Source organism: Acipenser ruthenus, chromosome 1, assembly GCF_902713425.1.
Source record: "Acipenser ruthenus chromosome 1, fAciRut3.2 maternal haplotype, whole genome shotgun sequence".
In the NCBI taxonomy this organism is placed as follows: Eukaryota; Metazoa; Chordata; class Actinopteri; order Acipenseriformes; family Acipenseridae; genus Acipenser; species Acipenser ruthenus.
The window spans coordinates 82,124,357-82,146,378 of record NC_081189.1 but is presented as its reverse complement, the minus strand read 5'-3'; the positions used below and the strand labels follow the sequence as shown (position 1 = coordinate 82,146,378).

At 39.2% G+C, this 22,022-nt stretch overlaps 1 protein-coding gene across 4 annotated transcripts in view; it reads left to right on the top strand.

The window, feature by feature from the left end:
* The window catches only part of LOC117420529 (bifunctional heparan sulfate N-deacetylase/N-sulfotransferase 4-like), a 264,467-nt gene that overhangs the window by 189,601 nt on the left and 52,844 nt on the right, over window positions 1–22,022 (top strand). For all 4 annotated transcript variants that reach the window (XM_059031109.1, XM_059031098.1, XM_059031101.1 and 1 more), the window contains one exon: window positions 17,202–17,387. In XM_059031109.1, coding sequence (XP_058887092.1) covers window positions 17,202–17,387 — 186 coding nt within the window. The remainder of the gene's footprint in view (window positions 1–17,201; window positions 17,388–22,022) is intronic.

Sequence of the window (22,022 nt, the reverse complement as noted above, 5' to 3'; positions counted from 1 at the left end):
ACCACCTGATGAAACATACACTTCAGGCAGATTATCTTCAGTCTGCTGTGAAAATATAAGGTAGGCAGCAAAATCATTATCAGTATGTAACAAAGATTATTAAACCATGAAATTGCTAATGTGTGCACATTATATGGCCTACATTTCACAATTAAGTTGTTAATAAAATGATTGCTATCTGTAATTTTACTGCTATGCTTGGTCACAAGCATTTATTACAAAAGAAGTCATCATTTACTCTACAGTCCAGCATGAACAGTATAGTGTCCCATACACCACAATAGGATTAAGACTACAATACTAAATCAACTAGAGCATCATTTCGTTATTATTTAGCATACAGGGTTGATGTTTTTAGTCAGATAATTAAACATCATGTGGTCTGTCAGCCATGTAAACAATTGTCACTGATGTCTTCACAGAGGTGTTTGTTTTGTCTGCATTTGTTTCCTTTTAGGGGATATTTTAATAATGAATCTAATTGGAAATACCTAAAAAAGGCTGTGTCAGGATGTGAAGTGGTGTGGATGACAAAGTGAATGTCCAGACAATACTTCAAGTGCCAAAAACATCTGTGTTTATTCACAAATCCAGCGACGGTATCGGGGGGTACACGGCGGGTTACAGTCCCAAACAGAATAAACACTCCACAACCATAATCCTCCATGCACGAAACTGTTCTCTTCACAACCAGGGAAAGTGGTGCGTATCTGTGCAGTGCTCAGCTGTGCAGTGATGGTAGTACTCCAGGGTTTGTGCTGGCTCTGTGGCGGCAGCTCCCGACTCTAAATCCTCCTCTGTGACAAACAAGACAAAACAATAACAAACACTTCCAGCGTAAGGGCCGTACTAACGTAGCTGCATCCCCTTTGTACTACCAAACTCCTCCCTGTGATCAGTCCGGCACCCCAGTCTATCCAATTGCTGCATGCCCCGCAGCTGACCACAATGGAGTTGTTTAGCAATCTCGCAGCTACGCGCTGTCCCCAAAATGGCCAACTTCCGGTTGCCACCTACTGTAGAGTCAGCCCATCTATGGGAAAGAGTACTACCTACCTTACACAGCGCCCTTTCTGGTTGGGAGGGAGATTTGCAGCTCAGATTCCTTCTCTGTCTGTCAAAGGCTGACTTGAATATAGGCTACTAGCAGTTAATGACGTCACGTTTCAGCCACACCAGTATTTCAGCTTCCGGCGAGTGAGCGGCGTATTCGAAATCCTGTTGTTCTATTGGATGATTTACAAAGATTTATCACTTGATTTTCACTTGCTGAGAGAAAGAGGATGAGTTGTACTTCAGGCACAGCTGTGAAAAACTTGAATTACCCAGCAATGAGAAGGAAATGCTAGTGATCACTGCTGTGTCCCGCTATGCTGTACTTCAGCACACAACAATTAATTGGTAAGTTTTCATGCATTTCCCGTGCATGAAGAGAAGAGAAAAATGTGGCTTACAAATATTCGAAGAAAGAAATTCACAGTCACTAATCACACCAAAGTTTGCATTCTGCATTTTGTTAAGACCTAATTGAACCAACACCAGGAGGCCGTCGGAGGCTGCATCAGGCGCTGTTCCAGTTCTGTTTGACTGGAATCACTACTCCTTGCCGGCCCAAAGGCTCGGTGTGAGAGACCGAAGAGAAAAGCCAGCACAGGATCCAGAAGAAGAAATGGACGGTATTTCTGCGGTGTAGTGTAATGATTATTGTTCGAAGCCAGAGCCATCAGCCCTTGATTTATCCATTTTTGAAAACGAGGAGTTGTTATATGAGATCAAGGTTTTAAAGCTCAAGTTAGAAGAGATAGCCCTGAATCAAAGTTTTGGTCTCCAAATTTTTGCAGGCTCCGACGAGTCCATCCGATTGTACACATGGTTAGTATTATTCACTTAATGTAAGCAAAAACTATTTTGTATTAATTTAAAATTTATATGTTTATATAATGTAGTGCACGTTCTTGATCAAGTATGTTTATATGCACACATTTGTGTACCGGGCGTTCGCTATTTAAATTCGTAGCATGCAAATATTTACAAATGCTCACAGTAGATTTTTTTTTAATGATAATGTCATAAAACTATACGTTTTTTTATTCATTGTTATTCTTATATACAAAACAGATTTGCAAGCTACAAGAACTGGAACTCTTAACTTTACACCCTACTATTAAACTGTGCGGCTTCTCATTCTTCAAGGACTTAAAACAGTGAGCCCTTGTCCTGATTTCTGCTGTCACCTTGTCTTTGTTTGACACTAACAGAAATATAAATTTGATGAGTTTGGAGAGTACTTTTATTAGAAGAAGAAGAAGAAGAAGAAGAAGAAGAAGAAGAAGAAGAAGAAGAAGATTTATTTTATATAGCTCAATTTATGTAGCACATCTCAAAGCGCTTAACAATATAAAACACAATAACACACTCATACATAATCACAGCAGACTTTGCATATCAAAAACACAGCACACATACAAGTTCAACAAATACATAATGCCAATTAAAAAAAAAAAAAGTCTTTGATCGCTTGTGGGAGAGTGTTCAATTGCCTGCGTATTGCCAACTTAGTTATAAACACATTATGCACCACATAAAATTAACGACAGACAAGAAGTAACACATGCTAACTGAAACAGTTTAAAATTCAGTTGAGCAATGTTGAGTTAAAAAAAAAGATATATATATATATATATGTTTTTGAACCCCTTATCTAACTTGCTTGATGGAGCTTTGCATGAGACTTTTGCAATCCTTTTGCAATCCTGTTCACGTTGTTTTTTGTTAACGTCGGAAGGTCTTGAAGACTCATATATTATTATTATTTATTTCTTAGCAGATGCCCTTATCCAGGGCGACTTACAATTGTTACAAGATATCACGTTATTTTTACATACAATTACCCATTCATACAGTTGGGTTTTTACTGGAGCAATCTAGGTAAAGTACCTTGCTCAAGGGTACAGCCTATTTAAGGCCGATAACAAACTGCGCCAGCCGCCTATTGGCAGCCGGCGCACCAGCTGCCCAAAGGCAGCCGGTGAAAAGATTCAGTTTGGCACCCCTTAATCAAAAGGGGGTGCCAACAAAAACCGGCCATTAACTAACCCAGTTTTTTTTCATAAATTAAATGTTCAAAAAAAGGAGGGGGTGGTACAGAGCACGCCACCCAGAGCCCACTGGTTGACAAAAGCCGTCATGTCGCCAGTGGACTCCGCGTCAGCGTGCTCCAAAGCCACCCGGGATTAAAATTATTTTTCACAGTATTATTATTATTATTATTATTCATTTCTTAGCAGACGCCCTTATCCAGGGCAACTTACAATTGTTACAAGATATCACATTATACATTATTTCACATTATACAGTTATCACATTATTTTTACATACAATTGCCCATTTATAAAGTTGGGTTTTTACTGGAGCAATCTAGGTAAAGTACCTTGCTCAAGGGTACAGCAGCAGTGTCCCCACCAGGATTTGAACCCATGACCCTCTAGTCAAGAGTCCAGAGCCCTAACCACTACTCCACACTGCTGCCCAAGCTTTCCTTGTAAGAGTGATCTGTTGGGTGTGAATTTCTAAATAAGTGTAGGTCAATTTATTTGGAAATGTTTTCCATTCTCCTGAAAAAGTGGGCCCGGGGGGGGGGGGGGGGGGGGGGGTGCAATTGTTCAGTTTTGCAAAATGTAATATGCAAATTCCAGCAAAATAAGCATGTGCATTAGCTCTGGATATTCCTAGCAGTTGTGGCCTGGTGTGTTACATATCTTTCTCAGGAGATTACACTACGGGTAGTTAAAATCCCTTTGATACCAATTAACCCACTATAAAGGCTGTCATCCCATCGCAGAAGTTGTTAATTTAATTTAAAGCATTGTTCCACTGGGAGCCGTAAATAATAAATCAATTCATCCAGTATTGTTTCAAATGCTTTTTAATCATGTGAAGAAAACAACCATGTGGTACGTCTACTGCAGTAACTCCAAGTTAGACAACAGTAAAGCATGAACATTTAGCTATAAAACATACAAAAAGTGACTGATATGTTGTTTTTTTTATTCATGTATTTAAGCAGAATTGCAACTCTTTTTAGCATACATAGGAGTGGGTGAGTGGAGCTTCCTAAGGGAGCTTTGGCTGACAATGGAGTTCATGTGTGACTGAACTGTGGTTCCTGAAGAGTCCACACAACAGATGGGATCTTGGTTTTACATCTAATTAAAGGATGTTATCTCCAGTAACACAGAGCTACAACACACATTGTGTTGGGATTTGGGGAATTCTAGTGTCAGGTTGTGCTTCAACAGGATCTAAACCTGTAACTTTATTGGTATTAATTTTAGTGGTGCATGTGAAGAATGATAAATTATTATCAAAGCATGCATAAACCATGGTAAAGTCTTAAGCATGGTTAAGTGCAAACTTATCTTTCAGATTTACCCTTGTAAATGCTTGTATGGATTTGACATAAAGGGCCTGATTTTGAGGAAACACGGTAAAACGCAAACGTAAGGGCAAAGTGCTTTAGTGATTCTGAAGTGAATTTGAGATGACCAATGAAGAAAAAGTCAAAAGTTGCCAGCAAATCAGGAGGAACTGACATTCCCTTTAAGAAAACAATTGTCCTAGTGATCATTGCCTTTGATTTTGATGAACAAAAAGCTGTTATTTACTGCCATAGCACCATTAGTTATTGAAGTATTTAGAACAATTTACATCCATTGAACAGGTTTGTAATGTGTGACTGCAGTGTTTAATTATATTCATAAACATTCATTATTTGTATACTTCCAGTCTTTGAAATAAAGCTGATTTAAGTTTTTATGAGAACTACGATTTGGAGTGTGGCTTCATTAATTTTAATGTTGCTGTGAAAAATATAGATTTAGATTAAACATTTTTTTCAAATACATAGGCGGACACCTCATACTTAATAATGTCTGGAAGTAATTTAGTCCAGCATGTTTTAAATTTAAATATGCACTTATTCTGCTGTTGGTCTAATAGATTACTAAACACGGGTACAAAATATGGGCTTCATATTATTTAAGAAAACTTTTTTTTATTTTTTAGAAACCGTTAATATTTTAGAACAGCAGTAAAGTTTATGAAGCCAGTAATGTAATGGCAAAACAAAGTAGTGGAGCTGTCCTAAAAAACAAGGGTGGAACATTACAAACAGTTAACCTCTACTAAATGTTATGTTTAATTAAATACCAGCCGAGACTAATACACATACTATCTAATGTTTACTAACACTTGAAGTACAAAAAAAAATGTTTATTTGGCTGGGTTGCTTGTTCTGCAACCAGAAATAATAATACCTGGCTCTACACAACAATGTGTATCGCACAGGTAAACCACGGGGTTCAGTCCCGAAATAATAATAGACACTAAACAAGACACACACAAACCCAACACGGTCACAAGTCCAGAGTGAGTGCTCTTAGTGAAAGTGGTGATTTACAGGTTTATACGTGCACAGTGGTGAAGTGTAGTCCGGGTTTAATTGCTGGCTGTTTCGCTACAGCTCCTGGATATTAGCCTTCTATAAATGACAAACGTAACAGTTTAATAGAGAAACAAAACAACACACAAAAACTCACGGTTTCGTTATAACATACAGTACTCCTTCACTGGTCCTTTCGTAACCATAACAAAGGAACAGATTGCTTTGCCACATCCCCTGATATATCCTCAGTCACACCCCCTTCAGTAGCGAGTGCAATCACGTATCCTCCAATCCATGACTGACACATCGCCTACTGCTTTAAGGCGACTTGACTTCTGGTATTGTGACTTCTGGTATTGTGACTCCGCCCCCTTTCTGGGTGGCCAACTTCCAACTGACCCTGGAATGAACTGCCAAACCATCCCGTCCGGGGCACACTGTTCCTGTTATACCGCGCCCTCACAGGTCGGGAGAGAGATTGTTATTGTTATTACAAGATATCACATTATTTTGACATATAGTTACCCATTTAGACAGTTGGGTTTTTACTGGAGCAATCTAGGTAAAGTACCTTGCTCAAGGGCACAGCAGCAGTGTCCCCCACCTGGGATTGAACCCACAACCCTCCAGACAAGAGTCCAGAGCCCTAACCACCACTCCACACTGCTGCCCTGTTGACTAGGATTCATTTGATCTCTGTCACAGAGGTATAATTAATTAAGTCAGTTTTTCACAGCATTTGGGCATTTCTATGTATGTAAAAAAAACTTCCCCACTAGACAGTGCTCTGAGGCGTATGCGCTGTGAGCTGTATGACTGTGAGTGAATAGTAAATAGGCAATTCACCCTTGACATGTGTTACGACCACGATCCAAGAAAAGTGTCTGTATTAACAAAATACAAATACCAAAATAAAATGTTAACTAGGTAATAAATAAGTGGTAGGGCAGCGTCCCACCTCCCCCAAAAAATTGCAGACGCGCCAGTCCAGACCCATTACACCACTGTTAGCCTGTATCATACAGCAGAGTCAAGTCTACTGTATAGCATGTACAGAATCCAATAGAGTCCAGTCGGTCATTTACACTGATTCGGAGGTACTTCTAACACTGTTTTTGAAAATATCGTGCTGGAATCTAAGTTAGGTCATACTGTAGTAAATCAAATGCACAGATCTGAGGAAATTAATAAAGCTGCGTAACTTTGTGTACTGCATAGATTGTTATAAATGCAGCTATTGGCTAATCCAATACATCATTTGAAAAACTGAAGTCTTTAGATTAAAAAAAACCTGATTATTAGTTTGTGGCAAAGTGCAGGTGTAGATGTGATGCAATGCTTAAACAGATGACAGACAACAAAGTTCACGGTCCAAACAATCCTTTATTGGTTTTATAATCCGGGTCATTTGGCGACCGTAAATAATAATCCCTGGCAATACACAGGAATGTGTACTGCACAGTGAAACCACGGGGTTCAGTCCTGAAATAATAAACACTGTATAAACACACACAAAGACACACACACGATCACGAGTCCAGAGTGAGTGCTAACGAGCAAGTGGTGAAATATAATTTATTAGTGAATAGTAGTGCAGTGCTGTATGGGTTGGTGCTGGCCAATTACAATTAGTACGACAAAACAAACAAACACTCACAGTTATATCACAGTCCTTCAGCAGTTCTCTTGAACCAACTCCCCAGTAATGTTGTTGAAGCCGACACCCTGGGATCCTTCAAGAAGCTGCTTGATGAGATTCTGGGATCAATAAGCTACTAACAACCAAACAAGCAAGATGGGTTGAATGGCCTCCTCTCGTTTGTAAACTTTCTTATGTTCTTGTGTTCTTATGTAAAGGAGCAGTTCGCTTGGCCTCATCCACTTTTGTACCTTCAGCCACGCCCACTTGATTAGCAAGTGCAATCGCTTTTCCTCCAATCCGCGGTTGCCACATCGCCTCCCGTCTGGAGCGATGACTTGGTGTACTGTGGCTCTGCCCCCTTTATAGATGACTGACTTCCACCTTTCCCTGGAATAAATTGTCAGACCATCCAGTCCGGCGCGCACTGTTCCCTTTAACAGCGCCCTCACAGGTCGGGAGGGAGATTTATAACCAGGATTCATTCTTTCTCTGTTACGTTTCCGAAATAATAATAGACACTAAACAAGACACACAGAAACACAACATAGATTCATAGTTGTATAGTTTTTACAAACACCAGTAACATCTAACCAGGATCCCTCCATTTGCTGACTGCAGTTCATACACTACCATCTGTATGACAGATGAGGGTGGTAATGAATGTGTAACTTTGTGTACAGCATACATCGTTATGAATGCCGTTATTTACTAATCCAACACAACATTTGAAAGGCTGGAGTCTTGAGATTAAAACATGTGGATGTTATTTGAATATAATAGTTTTACAAATAGCCAGTTACATCTAACCCAGGTCACCCCATTTACCAACTACATACAATGCTGTCTCTATGACAGATCAGAGGGGCAATGAATGCATAACTTTGTGTAATAAATAAATTGTTATAAATTCAGTTATTTGCTAGATGTCAGGACTGCCCAGTCCCTGACCACATTCCGGCGCCTCCTTAAGACTCACCTCTTCAAACAGCACCTGTAGAACTCCTCTGTTTGTATCCTGGGACACTATCACCCTTCATTTAGATGTGCTTTATTTTGCTCTTATCTGCCCCCTATTTTACTGCACTTAATCCTGTACTTCAGAATACTGTAATCTGCCAAGTGTTTAACCTGTAGTACTTTGTATTTAATCACATGCTGATGTAACTATCACTATTTAATCATATCCTGATGTAACTATCACTATTATCTGCTGTATTATTGAATTTTGGTTTGTCACACTTGTACTTTGCTTGAACAAAAGTTATTGTATTTCTTGCTCTTATTGTATTACTTGTATTGTAACACTTGAAATGTATTTGCTTACGATTGTAAGTCGCCCCAGATAAGGGCGTCTGCTAAGAAATAAATAATAATAATAATAATAATCCAATACATCATTCAAAAGGATGAACTTTTCACAGTATTGCTAAAGTTTAGGTATCAACAGAGTTTGGGTAGCTCGTTACTTAAGTAACATGTTACTGTAATAATATTACTTCTGTCAATAACGCGTTGTATTTTTAATGGGAGTAATAATATTACAGTTACTTTCCGCCAAAAAAAAAACATTAATAATTGTCTTGTTACCATTTCTCTGTTATACACCTACATTGATGGTCTTTTCTTGTTTTAAACCTGCTTTAAATAATTTTAAAATATTTTTAAAATACAATTTAGAAATGTGATCTTCTGGGGGTAAAAATGTTTATCCATGCAAAAATGTATATAAGTTCCAATTCATTTACATCCCCGCCTACTAAAATTAAAATCCTTCACAAATCAATGTTTTTGAAAAAGTATCCAGTCAACAAAGCTGCTGAAAAAAATGTACTGCTCACAGTCCGTCTTAATCAACACTATAAAAGGATTTCCTACAATGAACTGATCATAGATTATAAAGGCTAGCTTCTGCTGCAAAACAGATGCAACAGCATGGATCTTTCCTGTATCACAGGTTGATATGTTGTTTCTGTGATGCTGCCAAAGTGGTAATTAGAGGCTCCTCATAAGCTGTAGAAAAGTGTGATTTTTCTACACCTCTGCAAGTGTTTTCTATACCGTTGTTTAAGAACGGATAATACACAAGTATGTTATTGTCCCTAATTAACATGTATTCCTCCCCCTGCTCTCTCCACCCTACCACGTCTCCTGCAGTCCCTGTTCCCCCATACACTCAACAGAACCACAGTTTATCACTAGTAGTTACAGTATTTGAAAAGGCTAACAAGCGTACCAATTGATTACAAATTCAGACAATCAGGTATTGAGGTATTATTGTAAAGCAACTAGACTTACAGCTATTTATATTACAGATAAATAAATACACAAATACTGTACATATTTTCACAATCAGTTTCATACACTAATACACACATGATTAAAACGCCGTCATTATTATTATTAATCCTATGTGTAACATGCCCCGACTCCCCCTTCTCGTATATTGAATGGTTTGGTCCAGAATCAGCTCATCTCACTGTTCTATTGCAGCCACTTAAGAGCGAAAGAGAGGTTTTTAAACAGAAGTGCATCTGTTTGCAAAAAAAGATGTGTTACGATTGAGTTTTATCTTTTAAATAAATGTTTAGCTTATTTTATCTACATTATTTCTTATATATGGGTCTGGGGCAGAGTGTCCCGTCCCTATGTATTATTATTTGTATTATTCTTTGCGGTGCGGATAACAGCGCCACGTATTTTTTATTATTTATAATTTAAAACCTGTGAGGATGCGTGGCTGATCAGCTACTGATTATTTAACTAGCTGACAGTCACGCATCCTTACTAAACACATGCAGACTGTGGCCGAGGGGTAATAAGATAATTAACAGCTAGTTAACCCCTCGGCCAGAGTATAAGAACCTGCAGCTGTCCGTGCTGCAGGGTGAGTGTACAGTCTACAGAGGAGAGTACGGGAGAACACGGGAGAGCGAGCGAGCAAAAACAATTGCTATATTTAATATATACTTGTTGCTGTTTATTTGTTTGGCCAATGCGCCTTTTTGTTTTGTGTTTTGTTGTTGTTTAAATCTTGTGTTCTTGTTTATTTAGTTAATAAATTACGCTGAGTGCAGTTGCATTCAGCTTCACCCGCCCATCCACTGTTTTGGTTCAGTTACTTCCTGGTCCGTGACGTCACCACACCTCACCACTGCAAGCCATCCTGCCACAGGGTCTAAAAATAAGAAGTGTTCCAATTATTACATCTAATTGTGAAATGCTGACACCTCAGCACAGCGTTAATACAGGTTCCCTTCACCTCTCTACATTATTCACACCTGTTGTTCCAGACCAAGCACACTACATTAAAACTTTTTTCATTATTTATCTCTCAAGGGTTTCTTACGGTTATTGTATTCTTTGCTCATTTGTATGGGTTATACACATGTATATCTCCATATATTAATAGGAGCAAAACACATGAAGTACGGAAGCAGTGCTCTCCCTGCCCAAGAGAAGTGGGGGAGTGACGACCCCCCAGCACTGCACCCCACATTGTTTTGAAATTCTTCTTTAAAACAATCCACCTCTTTATAACACGCATTTTCAACATGTGCAGGCTGCATTGTATGAGTGACATTCCCATTCAGCCAATCACAGCTCACAGAGGTCATAAAATAGCCAATAAAATAGCACACAGGATCCGTTTCCTCACACACACACACGTAACAGCACAGAACACATAATTTTGATTAGGATAGTGAAGCGAAGGCTTGTTTAAACTATTTGTGTAAAATTTAAAATAAGTAGCCAAAAAGTAGTTGGAGATGTCACGGAAGCAAAAGGTGGTGGCGGAACACAGAAGATTCCAAAATTGTTAGCCAGATGATTATTTGTTCAATTAATAATTTTGACGGCAAGGCAATATGTCTGATTTGCAGTGCAATAGTTACAGTTATGAAAGATTTTAACATACAATGTCACTATGACACGCTGCTCAACATATTTTGAGTTTACTGGAAGTGAAAGAAACTATGGAGTCAACTAAAGGTTTTTCTGAAAATGAGAAGAAAAAATGAAAGTGCTGTGGATGCAACCACAGGACTTTTTTAACTTCAAGAAGCCATGGAAAGTGCAAAATTACCTTGGAAGAAACTAACTGGGATTACGACAAAGGGTGCACCATATATGACTGGACAAAAGAGTAAACTGGCTAGCAGAGTGCTTTTTTTCTTAAACTGGAACAGGCATTATGTGGAAAAGTTGCAGAATTAGAACACGTAGAGCATTGTTATCAAGTGTGCGAGAAAAGAAGTGCCAAGTGTCTGGACAGAAGTCATGAAAAGGTACATTTCATAGTGGTACTGACAAGCTGTGCAAATGTATTTTGCATTTGCACAGCTTGTCAGTAACTTTTCATTTTCTTCAGTGCTGTTAAACACGTTATATTTTGGAATATAAGATAAATATTGAGACTTAGCATTATATACTCTGACATCTTTTTTTTGTACTGTTTGAGATTTCCATTGAAATAAAATACTCTTCTATGCCCTCTGTTATATTACATGTGTGATTGAGTTTTTTTGTCAGTGTTCTAGGAAAGCTGCTTCTAGTTATGTCTGCCTATTTCGCACCTGCTGCCACTACTACTGTACCTATCTGTCTCGCCTGTCCTGCTATGACTGTCTCTCACATCCCTGTTATTCTCTCCTCTCACTCCCATCCTCTGTCCTCTCTCCGCCACTGTTCCCCTAACCCCTCTAACCTCATCCCTCTGCCTCTCCCCCCCTCCCACTCTCTCCCCTCCCGCACTCTCTCTGGTGCCCTCTGGAACTGTCACTCTTCCTCTAACAAAGCTGATTTCATCTCTGCCTTTGCCTCCCACCTCTCTCTCAATTTCCTTGCTCTCATTGAAACCTGGCTCTCGCCTGATAACACTGTAACTCCTGCTGCCCTGTCCTCCCTCTACGTCCTGTCCCATACTCCGCGTCTCACTGTACAGGGAGGTGGGACTGGTCTTCTCCTCTCTCCCTCCTTACTCTTTTCTGTCCCCTCTGACCTCTCCTCACTCTCTCTCCTCACTAACTTTTGAATTTCACGCTGTCCAACTAACATCTTCCTGTCAACTCCTGCTAATTGGACTGTACTGTCCCCCTGGACCTCTCACTTTCTCCATGAACTCAACTATCTCCTCTCCCCTCTCTGTCTACCCCAACTGTCCTGTTAGGTGATTTCAATATCCATCTCTCCAACCCCACCCACTCTGCCGGATTCCTTCCTCTCCTTCACTCCTTCAACTTCTATCTCTCTCCATCCCATCCTACCCACAAAGCTGGTGATCAACTGGACCTCACCTTCTCCACTGCTCTCTCTCACCTCCCTCCTATCGACTCCTTCTCCCAACTCTCTGTAGACTCTGCTACCTCCACCCTTTTCTCCTCCCTCACCTCCTCCCCCGACTCCGTCCCCTCACCTCCCGACCTGCCTGCCCTTCCCCTCCCCAACACTGGCTCTCCTCTGTGCTCCGCTCAGCAAGAACCAAACTGCACTCTGCTGAAAAGAAATGGAAGAGAACCAAACTCCCTGCTGCCTCTACCTCTACTGCTCCCTCCTCTCCTGATTCTGCTCTACTCTGTCCTCTGCTAAACGCTCCTATTTCCAATCTATTACCCATTCCTCCACTAACAACCCCCAGAACTATTCTCTACCTTCTCCTACCTCCTCAACACCCACCCCTTCTCTCCTCCTCTATCTCATCTGACAACTTTGCCTCTTTCTTCTCTAAAATCTCTGATATCCGCAAACTCTTTAACACCTCTCCCTCACCCCACCCCCCCACTCCAACCCTAACACCCTCTGTCTCTCCTACTAACTCACCCTCCTTCTCCTTCTCTCCCCTCTCAGACTGCCACAAACCCACCACGTGCGCCCTGGACCCCCTCCACACTCACCTCTTTCAAGCTGCTGCTCCTGCTCTACTCCCCTTCATCTCCTCCCTTCTCAACACCTCTCTCTGGCCTCTTTCCATCTGCCTTCATACAAGCCTCTATCACCCCCCTCCTCAACACCACCTCCCTCCAGAACTACCATCCTGTCTCCCTCTTACCCTTCCTCTCTAAAACCTTTGAACGGGCAGTATACTGCCAGCTCTCTGCTTTCTTGTCCAACCACTCTCTGCTCAACCCTCTCCAATCTGGTCTCTGCTCTGCTCACTCCACTGAAACTGATCTCCTGTCTGTCAAAATCTCACTAAACTCTGCCCATGCTGCCTCTCTCTCCTCTGTCCTAATTCTCCATGATCTCTCTGCTGCCTTTGACACTGTCGCTCACTCTATTCTCCTATCCTGTCTCGCTGACCTGGGACTCTCCGGCACTGTTCTGGCCTGGTTCTCCTCCTACCTCTCTGACAGCACCTACCAGGTAACCTGGCGCAGCTCAACCTCCACACCTCACCCTCTCTCAACAGGAGTCCCCCAAGGATCAGTCTTGGGTCCTCTCCTGTTCTCTCTCTACACCCGCTCCCTGGGCCCCCTCATCGCATCCTATGGTTTCTCATACCATTTTTATGCTGATGATGCTCAGATCTTCCTCTCCTTCCACCCCTCTGACCCCACCATCCCCTCCCGTATCTCTACCTGTCTGTCTGCTATCTCCTCCTGGATGCACTCGCATCACCTCAAACTCAACCTCTCTAAATCTAACCTCCTTTTTTCCCTTCCTCATCTTCCCCCTCCACTGATCTCTCTATCTCCATTCCTCTGGAATCTACCATGCTCTCTTCCTCCTCCTCAGCCAAGAACCTCGGAGTAACCCTGGATCCCTGTCTCTCCTACTCCCAGCACATCTCCACTTTAGCATGCACCTGCCGATTCTTCCTGAGCAACATACGAAGAATTCGACCCTTTCTCACCAACTACTCCATGCAACTCCTCATCCAGGCCCTGGTCCTTGCCCACCTAGACTACTGCAACTCCCTCCTGGCCGGCCTCCCTGCATTCACCACCCGTCCGCTCCAGCTCATCCAGAACTCCGCTGCTCGCCTGGTGTGTTCTCTCCCACGCTATTTCACTGCTCTGCTCACTCCAGTGGCTCCTGATCACCGCTCGCATCCAGTTCAAGACTCTTCTCGCCTACCGACGCTTTGACCAGACTGCACCCAACTGCCTCCAGACCCTCATCTCTCCCTACACCCCTACCCAACCTCTCCTCTCCGCCTGCACTAGAAGACTGGCCATACCTCCTGTATGCTCCCCAGCCTCCAGAGCCCGCTCCTTCTCCACTCTCTCCCCGCAGTGGTGGAACGACCTTCCTACGGATGTCAGGACTGCCCAGTCCCTGACTACCTTCCAGCGCCTCTTCAAGACACACCTCTTCAGACAACACTTGTAAAACTCAACTCTTCCCTTCTGGTCAATATAGCACTCTGCCTTTCATGCACTTTAAATTGCACTTATCTGCTGCCTATTTTACTGTATTTAATCCTGCACTTAACCCAAACTGTAGTGTTTTGTATTTCACTTGCACTCGTATCTAATCCTGATGTAACTATCAACACTGTTATCTGCTCTTGAACTGCCCTGATATCAAATCGTACTGTGTTTTTATTTGCTCTTATTAGGACTGAAGTCATTGTATTCTGTATGTTGCTCTTAATTGTACTGTAATTCTTGATATGTATTTTTTGTATACAACTGTAAGTCGCCCTGGGTAAGGGTGTCTGCTAAGAAATAATAATAATAATAATAATAATAATAATAATAATAATACTAATAATATAAAATACATTAAGTAATATGTTGATTAATTGATTGAAACTGTGACTGCATACTTATTGATGGCTAGGAATCGTGCAGTGGGGGTAATGTGTTTTGTGTAAAGTAGTATATTTGAGTATATTGGCCTAAATACAATTTATATAGACATTTTCACGTACATTACGATGTATGTATATTTTTTTTAAATGGCCCTTGCTGCCAGATTTTTCTGTTAAAACAAATATTCATAACCAAGTAATTCAGCAAGGTGTATTTGTTTTGCGTTAGTGAATCAGTAAATCAAATCTGTTGAACTGATTCACTAAACTGAATGAATCAAACGAATCGAGACAGTAAAAAGAATTGAACAGCACCTCACGAGTTCTCAGGCCAGTAAAATAGCGTGCCTATCAGTGGTTAAAGCCTGGTTCCCATACACACTAATAAATGATCACTTTAATGCACACTAAAATTAACGCCCTTTAGTAAATACCATGTGAATACAGCTCATCTCACTATTGTGAGCTGGATGCTCATTTACATATATTATCATGCATTACCATACGAATCACATATTCATTCTGATTACCATAATATGAAGCACTACATTTAGTGAGCGCCATAATATGCCAAGTATCGCACGCGATAATGAATAAATTGGAATAGTAAATACGGAAATCGTTAATTGCAATTATCGCGCACAATAAAGTTTAGTGCCCTTTCGTAAATGAGGCCCATAGTGTATTACAGGGCTAAGGTTCATAAGCACTGTTTGAGCAAACAAGATCAAATACTTATTAGCCAATCTTGTTTATAAGTGGGGTTATTAGGGAAACAGTACAGTACCCATGAAAAAAAAGAATACACTGTAATGTACTATTTATTTTGGGGATTTTTTTTTTTTTACTTTAGGGTTTGTGTTGGCAAGGATTACACATGATTACATAGTTCTGTCTAAATCCTTAAGGCTATCACATTTACAATCATCAATCACAAAAGTCTCTGAATGGATTTTGGCTTTTGAAATATTTAAACATGATCAGTGTTTAAATAAAAAAAAAGTCTGTCTATACTTGTTGTGTGAGAGTTGAGGTATTGGCCATTAAAGTGATATGGAAAATAATAGAAAGATGTTTTGAACATTAAGGGGTAGATGTACCAAGATGGGCCAGTTGCAGTGCAAACATATGGCATTTTGCATTTTCGTTACAACAATTCGCAAAGTGCACATTTTGTCGTATGCACTAAGAAAATTTTATATATAAAACATGAAAGGCAGTTTAATCCCATCAGATACTATAGTATATAGTAAACCGGACATGTTTGTCCAACATAAGGAGGTATCGGGTTTAAAAACAATACAATAAAATTGTACACACATGCATGTACAGTTCTCGATGTATTTTGAATATAAATCATTGCGCTGAAATAACACTAATGTGTTTTGGGTAGGCTACCCAGTACATTATGTAAAAATATAAATCTGTATAGTAGGCCTATACAGTGTACAGCACAGTAGTAAAATCAAATGAATACCTAGCATACTTTTTGTGTACTTTAGCCTACCGGTAACACAAAATAAATCATTGTACACATTGGTGTACAATGTGAATAAAATATTATTTTAAATTGAAACTAAATTATTACAGGGTTGTTTTTTTTATTTTATTATTTTTAACTTGGTCTACTTACTAGCTTAGACAATTAACACACAATAGATCATGGTCCTATACAGATGCTCAGAATGAGCTGGAGAGGTTAGTGGCTACCAACACGCTGGTAAAACCAGAAATGTCATAGAAATTTGTTTTCAAGGCTTGTAAGTACACCCTGACTTTAGTGAAAATTAGGTACTTGGTTGTTTGTGTCAAAAATGCATTGAGCACAACTGGCAAAATATGAGAAAAAGCGGACTGGGAAATGCCAGCAACAATTGCAACTGTTTAAAACATGCTTTCAAAAGTTCTTAACAAACTGATGCAATTGTAAGTGTTGCAATTGCCCGCAGCTTTAGTACATCTCATTACAATATTTTTGATCCCTCATTTGCACTATCTCCACCCTGTTTTTGTGAATTTCTGCAGGAACTCCCAGAATTACATATTCATTTAAGGCTAAAGCGCAAATAAGAACTGTGGCTACAAAGCATTCATTAAATTTATGCTAACAGCGTTGCGTTTGTTTAGTACATTTCACGCTACACTTCTGACTGGTTTGCATGTGGTTTGCAACGATTGCAACAGACGCAACACTTTAGTACATCTACCTAAGTGCTTATTTCATAAAATTGAGCTATCAGCTTCTGACAGGATATTAATCATTTAATGTCTTTATATATTATGTCTTTGTTCAGCCTTAAATAGTGTGTTTAATGTGAGTGTTGCCCTGAATAAGATAGCAGCTGCTATATTATGTGTTTCAGGAGCATGGTATCCCCACGGACATGGGCTATGCAGTGGCTCCCCACCACTCCGGTGTTTACCCCATACATGTACAGCTGTACGAGGCTTGGAAGAAGGTCTGGGGTATCAAAGTGACGAGCACTGAGGAGTATCCACACCTGAAACCAGCAAGATACAGGAGAGGATTCATTCACAACAACATAATGGTAACATTGAAAAAAAAAACGTGCATGCAAAATTATGTCAAACAGTTATAATACTGAAATTTGTTCAATTTTTTTCAAATGTGAGATGTTTTCTGATTTTGAGGTTATATTTTTCACAGTAAGAACCTATATGTTCATTTGAGTGATTGTATCCCCTCTGTTATAGCTCTTAGTGAAGCTTATGTGAACCCTCTAAGAACAAATTGTTTCTGACTGAAAACAACAATTCAGACACAGAACTATATGTAAGGGTAATAAGAATATTTAGTTTTTTGGGGTTTTATGGGTTAAAATATTGAATTTTAAAAACTGTGTTTAACCAGGCTTTTAATTCCAGGCACACACAGAGAACACACCAAATGGAATCAGAAGCATTATGTTACAATTTTATTTGAAGTAAGGTGACTTGCATTTGCAACGGGTGGTTTTTCATGTAAGTTTGGTGCCGGGAGAGCGTTTTTTATTATTCACCTGTAAGTAAAAAAAAACTACTAGACAGTTACTTCTCCCATTTGGCAAGTTACTGCATCTAAGTAGTCTTTAGTGCTATTTCCAGTTGTACGATTTGGTAACCGTTTTTGTATAGTTCTGACTGGACCTGTAACAATTCAATCCCTTAGGAACGTTTGAACTACAGCTCCCAGTTTGAACTACAGCTCCCAGTTTGAACTACAGCTCCCAGAATGCACACCGAACGGCTAACATTTCAAGCTTTTCACAAGCGTAACAAAGCATAATATTGTACTGTACAGAGTAAGTAAATAAATAATAAAAACAACATTACTGGGGAGTTGTTTCCAGACCCTCACAATTCTCTGTGTAAAGAAGTGCCTCCTATTTTCTGTTCTGAATGCCCCTTTATCTAATCTCCATTTGTGACCCTTGGTCCTTGTTTCTTTTTTCAGGTCAAAAAAGTCCCCTGGGTCGACACTGTCTATACCTTTTAGGATTTTGAATGCTTGAATCAGATCACCGCATAGTCTTCTTTTTTCAAGACTGAATAGATTCAATTCTTTTAGCCTGTCTGCATACGACATGCCTTTTAAACCCGGGATAATTCTGGTTGCTCTTCTTTGCACTCTATCTAGAGCAGCAATATCCTTTTTGTAACGAGGTGACCAGAACTGAACACAATATTCTAGGTGGGGTCTTACTAATGCATTGTAAAGTTTTAACATTACTTACCTTGATTTAAATTTAACACTTCTCACAATATATCCGAGCATCTTGTTGGCCTTTTTTTATAGCTTCCCCACACTGTCTAGATGAAGACATTTCTGAGTCAACATAAACTCCTAGGTCTTTTTCATAGATTCTTTCTTCAATTTCAGTATCTTCCATATGATATTTATAATGCACATTTTTATTGCCTGCGTGCAGTACTTTACACTTTTCTCTATTAAATGTCATTTGCCACTTAGGCTGAGACGTGCGCCATAGCAGCTATAAATAATGGTGAAACATTTCAAATAGGCCTAAAATGATTATTTACATTACATTATGCTTACAAAAATTGAAAACACTCATCCATATAACCAGAAGACAGAATAACTTCCAAAGAAAGCATTTTTGTTTATTTCTAACGTAAAACAAATAGCTATGCACTTTGATGCTCTAGTGTAAATAACGTGAAATGTATAGTATTAAAAAAATAAAATCTCGATTAGCAGCCATAAAACAAAAACACGGAAATACCAAATATATAAAACCATTTGAAACACTGTACTGTACAGTCATGCTCGTTTAGCGCAAATACTGTAGTCAGGACCCAGCGTATTTTTATCTGTACTTATTATCAATTATCAATTTCTACATTAAAAAAAAATACTTAGGACTTAGGCTAGACATTTTCAGAGATGCAGAATCACAGTCAAATTGTTCTTGTAGTTTAACAGTAGATTTATAGAATCACTTAGTAAATAATATAGCAAACTAGGCTACTCTATGGTTTCATTCACAAGTTATAAAAATAAAACAAATGGATGCAGACTTTATGTAAGCGATCACCAACAACAGATCATCTGAGAGCATTTTGAATAAACTTTATGAACACAACAAACAGCATGATTACTAAAAACATTGAAAAAAAGTAGCCTAACATACTAAAATTTAGCTAGCTGCACAAATATGCAATCAAACCCTATTAAAAAAAAAAAAAAAAAAAGTTACCAAAAACTAAATCCTTCACAAAACAGGGTACGAACAGCATGTCAATGGAATATTTTAATTAAATACGGTACTGTATGAAGTTGCTATTTACGCCGCAACTGGAAGTAGACTACAGGGTCCACTTGGATTAAACCGAAAAAATCTGAACAGACCACTGATTTTTTCTGAGAAAACCGCATTACTCATGGAATACAGAGGTAAACACTAAGCAACACAAACTACTTATTCATAAAAACTGGATAAAAACTATTTATTTCTTATTTTTTAACTGATCCATATTCTAATAGTGCTCCTTCGGGTTCAAATGCTTAAATAAGTTTAACATTTGCACTCAATTGTAATATTTATACTATAGGTTACATTTATGTCTCATGTTCATGATACTGTATTACCATATACATGTTTTTGCAGTTAGAAAATTTTGCATACAAAAATAAAGCTGGTCTCATTACTGGATTGCTGTAGTGTATAATAAAGTCATGTGCATAGGGACAGATTTTTTCATAAAGTGTAATAAGCCAGTTGACACATTTCAGTAGCTGATCTGACATTTTTATGTCCCAGACCCTGGGTGAAAAAAAAAAATGTGTTGGGATGCAGTGTTTTACTTAGATCTCTTAGAACAGTCCTGTTTCACCTGCATTATACCAGGCTGGTTGCCTTTTTTAGTGTGGTCTCCACTTCATGGGTTGCTGTACAACATATTTCCTTTCACATGTGTAGGATTTTAGAAATTGATACTGTAGTAGTTTCAGGTAAAAAAAAAAAAAAAAAGGAAATTCAGTACCAAAAACTTTGTTAAAATAACGTTAAGGCTGCAGTTCAAAGTCGGGAAATGGGACATTAAGGCACGCAACCTTAACTCACACCTATTATGCCTATGCGTCACATCAGATATGATGTCATACATGACATCAGTAATGACATCTGCAATGACCAGTCACATGACAAATGCTCCACTAAGACTGCCCAGAAAGACATTACCTGGGTGTGTTTGTTGGTCTGCGGAATATTGTGCCGTCAGCTGTTCTTAGGAACTCGTATGACAATAACAAGACAAAGAAGCAAAGTTTGGTCCTCATACTCCATGGCACTGCTCAAGAAAAAAAAAATCTATCCTTTTACTGAGTAAGATACATATTGAAATGCATTTTGGAAACCAATGGTCTTGGATAAATGTTGCAATGCCATATTGCAGTTCATTATTTGCATGGTGGCAAGTGAGCCTAGTTTTGCATTGGCAAAATTATGCAACACCTATATCACTTCTATAGGCAATAGTGCAAAGAGTGACCCGAGTGACAGTGAGCGCAATGAACGTGTCTTGATCTGCCTATGATTGTGTCTACGTTGGCAGAGTGATTTTCATACGATGCATGATAGCTACAGTCCAGCACAGACAAATTGTTTCCTAGTGTAAAGTTCTTCTGGGCAGTCTTGGTAGAGCATTTGTCCTGTGATTAGATATACCAACATGCATGTCATTGCTGATGTCATTACTGAGGTTGTGTATGACATCATATCTGATGTGACACGTAGGCATAATAGTTGCGTGCCTTAACGTTCCATTTCCCGACTTTGTGATTTTGCACTGCAACCTTAACATTACTTTAACAAAGTTTTTTACTGAATATATACTGTATATATATATATATATATATATATATATATATATATATATATATATATAATACATGGATGAAGGCTATATTTGCATCCTGAGCCATTAAAAAAAGGCATAATAGCACAGTAGTGACGTCAAAAATCCTCTAGAGGAAAATATACTTGAACTGACCCATTCGACTCCTCGAGACCATCACTTTCAATTCAAACACAAAATGTCTCGTTTTCAATCACTTGACAACACCCATAAGTACAGAAATATTCATTAATGATCAACAAAATGAGAATATGTTAAAAAAAAATGATGTAAAGCTGGTACATTCATATCTCAGAGAAACTGGAGAGGAACAGGAAATTAAAACAAGGTAAAGGCAATCACCCAAATAAAGCTGAAGCACTAACGGATAACGACATAGAACGTCTGTACAGCACTGAAACACTACGTTTAAATAAAAAAACCCAACTGTGATGCTAATGTAATATTAGCATCACAAGGGTATCCATGTATTATAAAAAAATAATAGATGGGCCTCTTCAGTGAGTTACAGGAAAACAATTCCATCTCGGGTTTCTGTGACAGTTTATAAATTACTCGACCTTCGGTCTCGTAATTTCTGACGTCGCAGAAATCCTTGATGGAATTATTTTCCTGTACCTCACTGAAGCCCATCTATTATTCTTTTCATGCATATAAAACTGAAAGTGTATCAGGTTTCTATAATTGGGTAGTTTTAACTGTGAAAGGTAGCATGCCCAATGTTACTCAGTAAGTCAATGGATAAAGTAAGGTTTGAACACTGCATCTTATGACTTTCAATCCTTAAGTCTGCTAGGCAACACTGC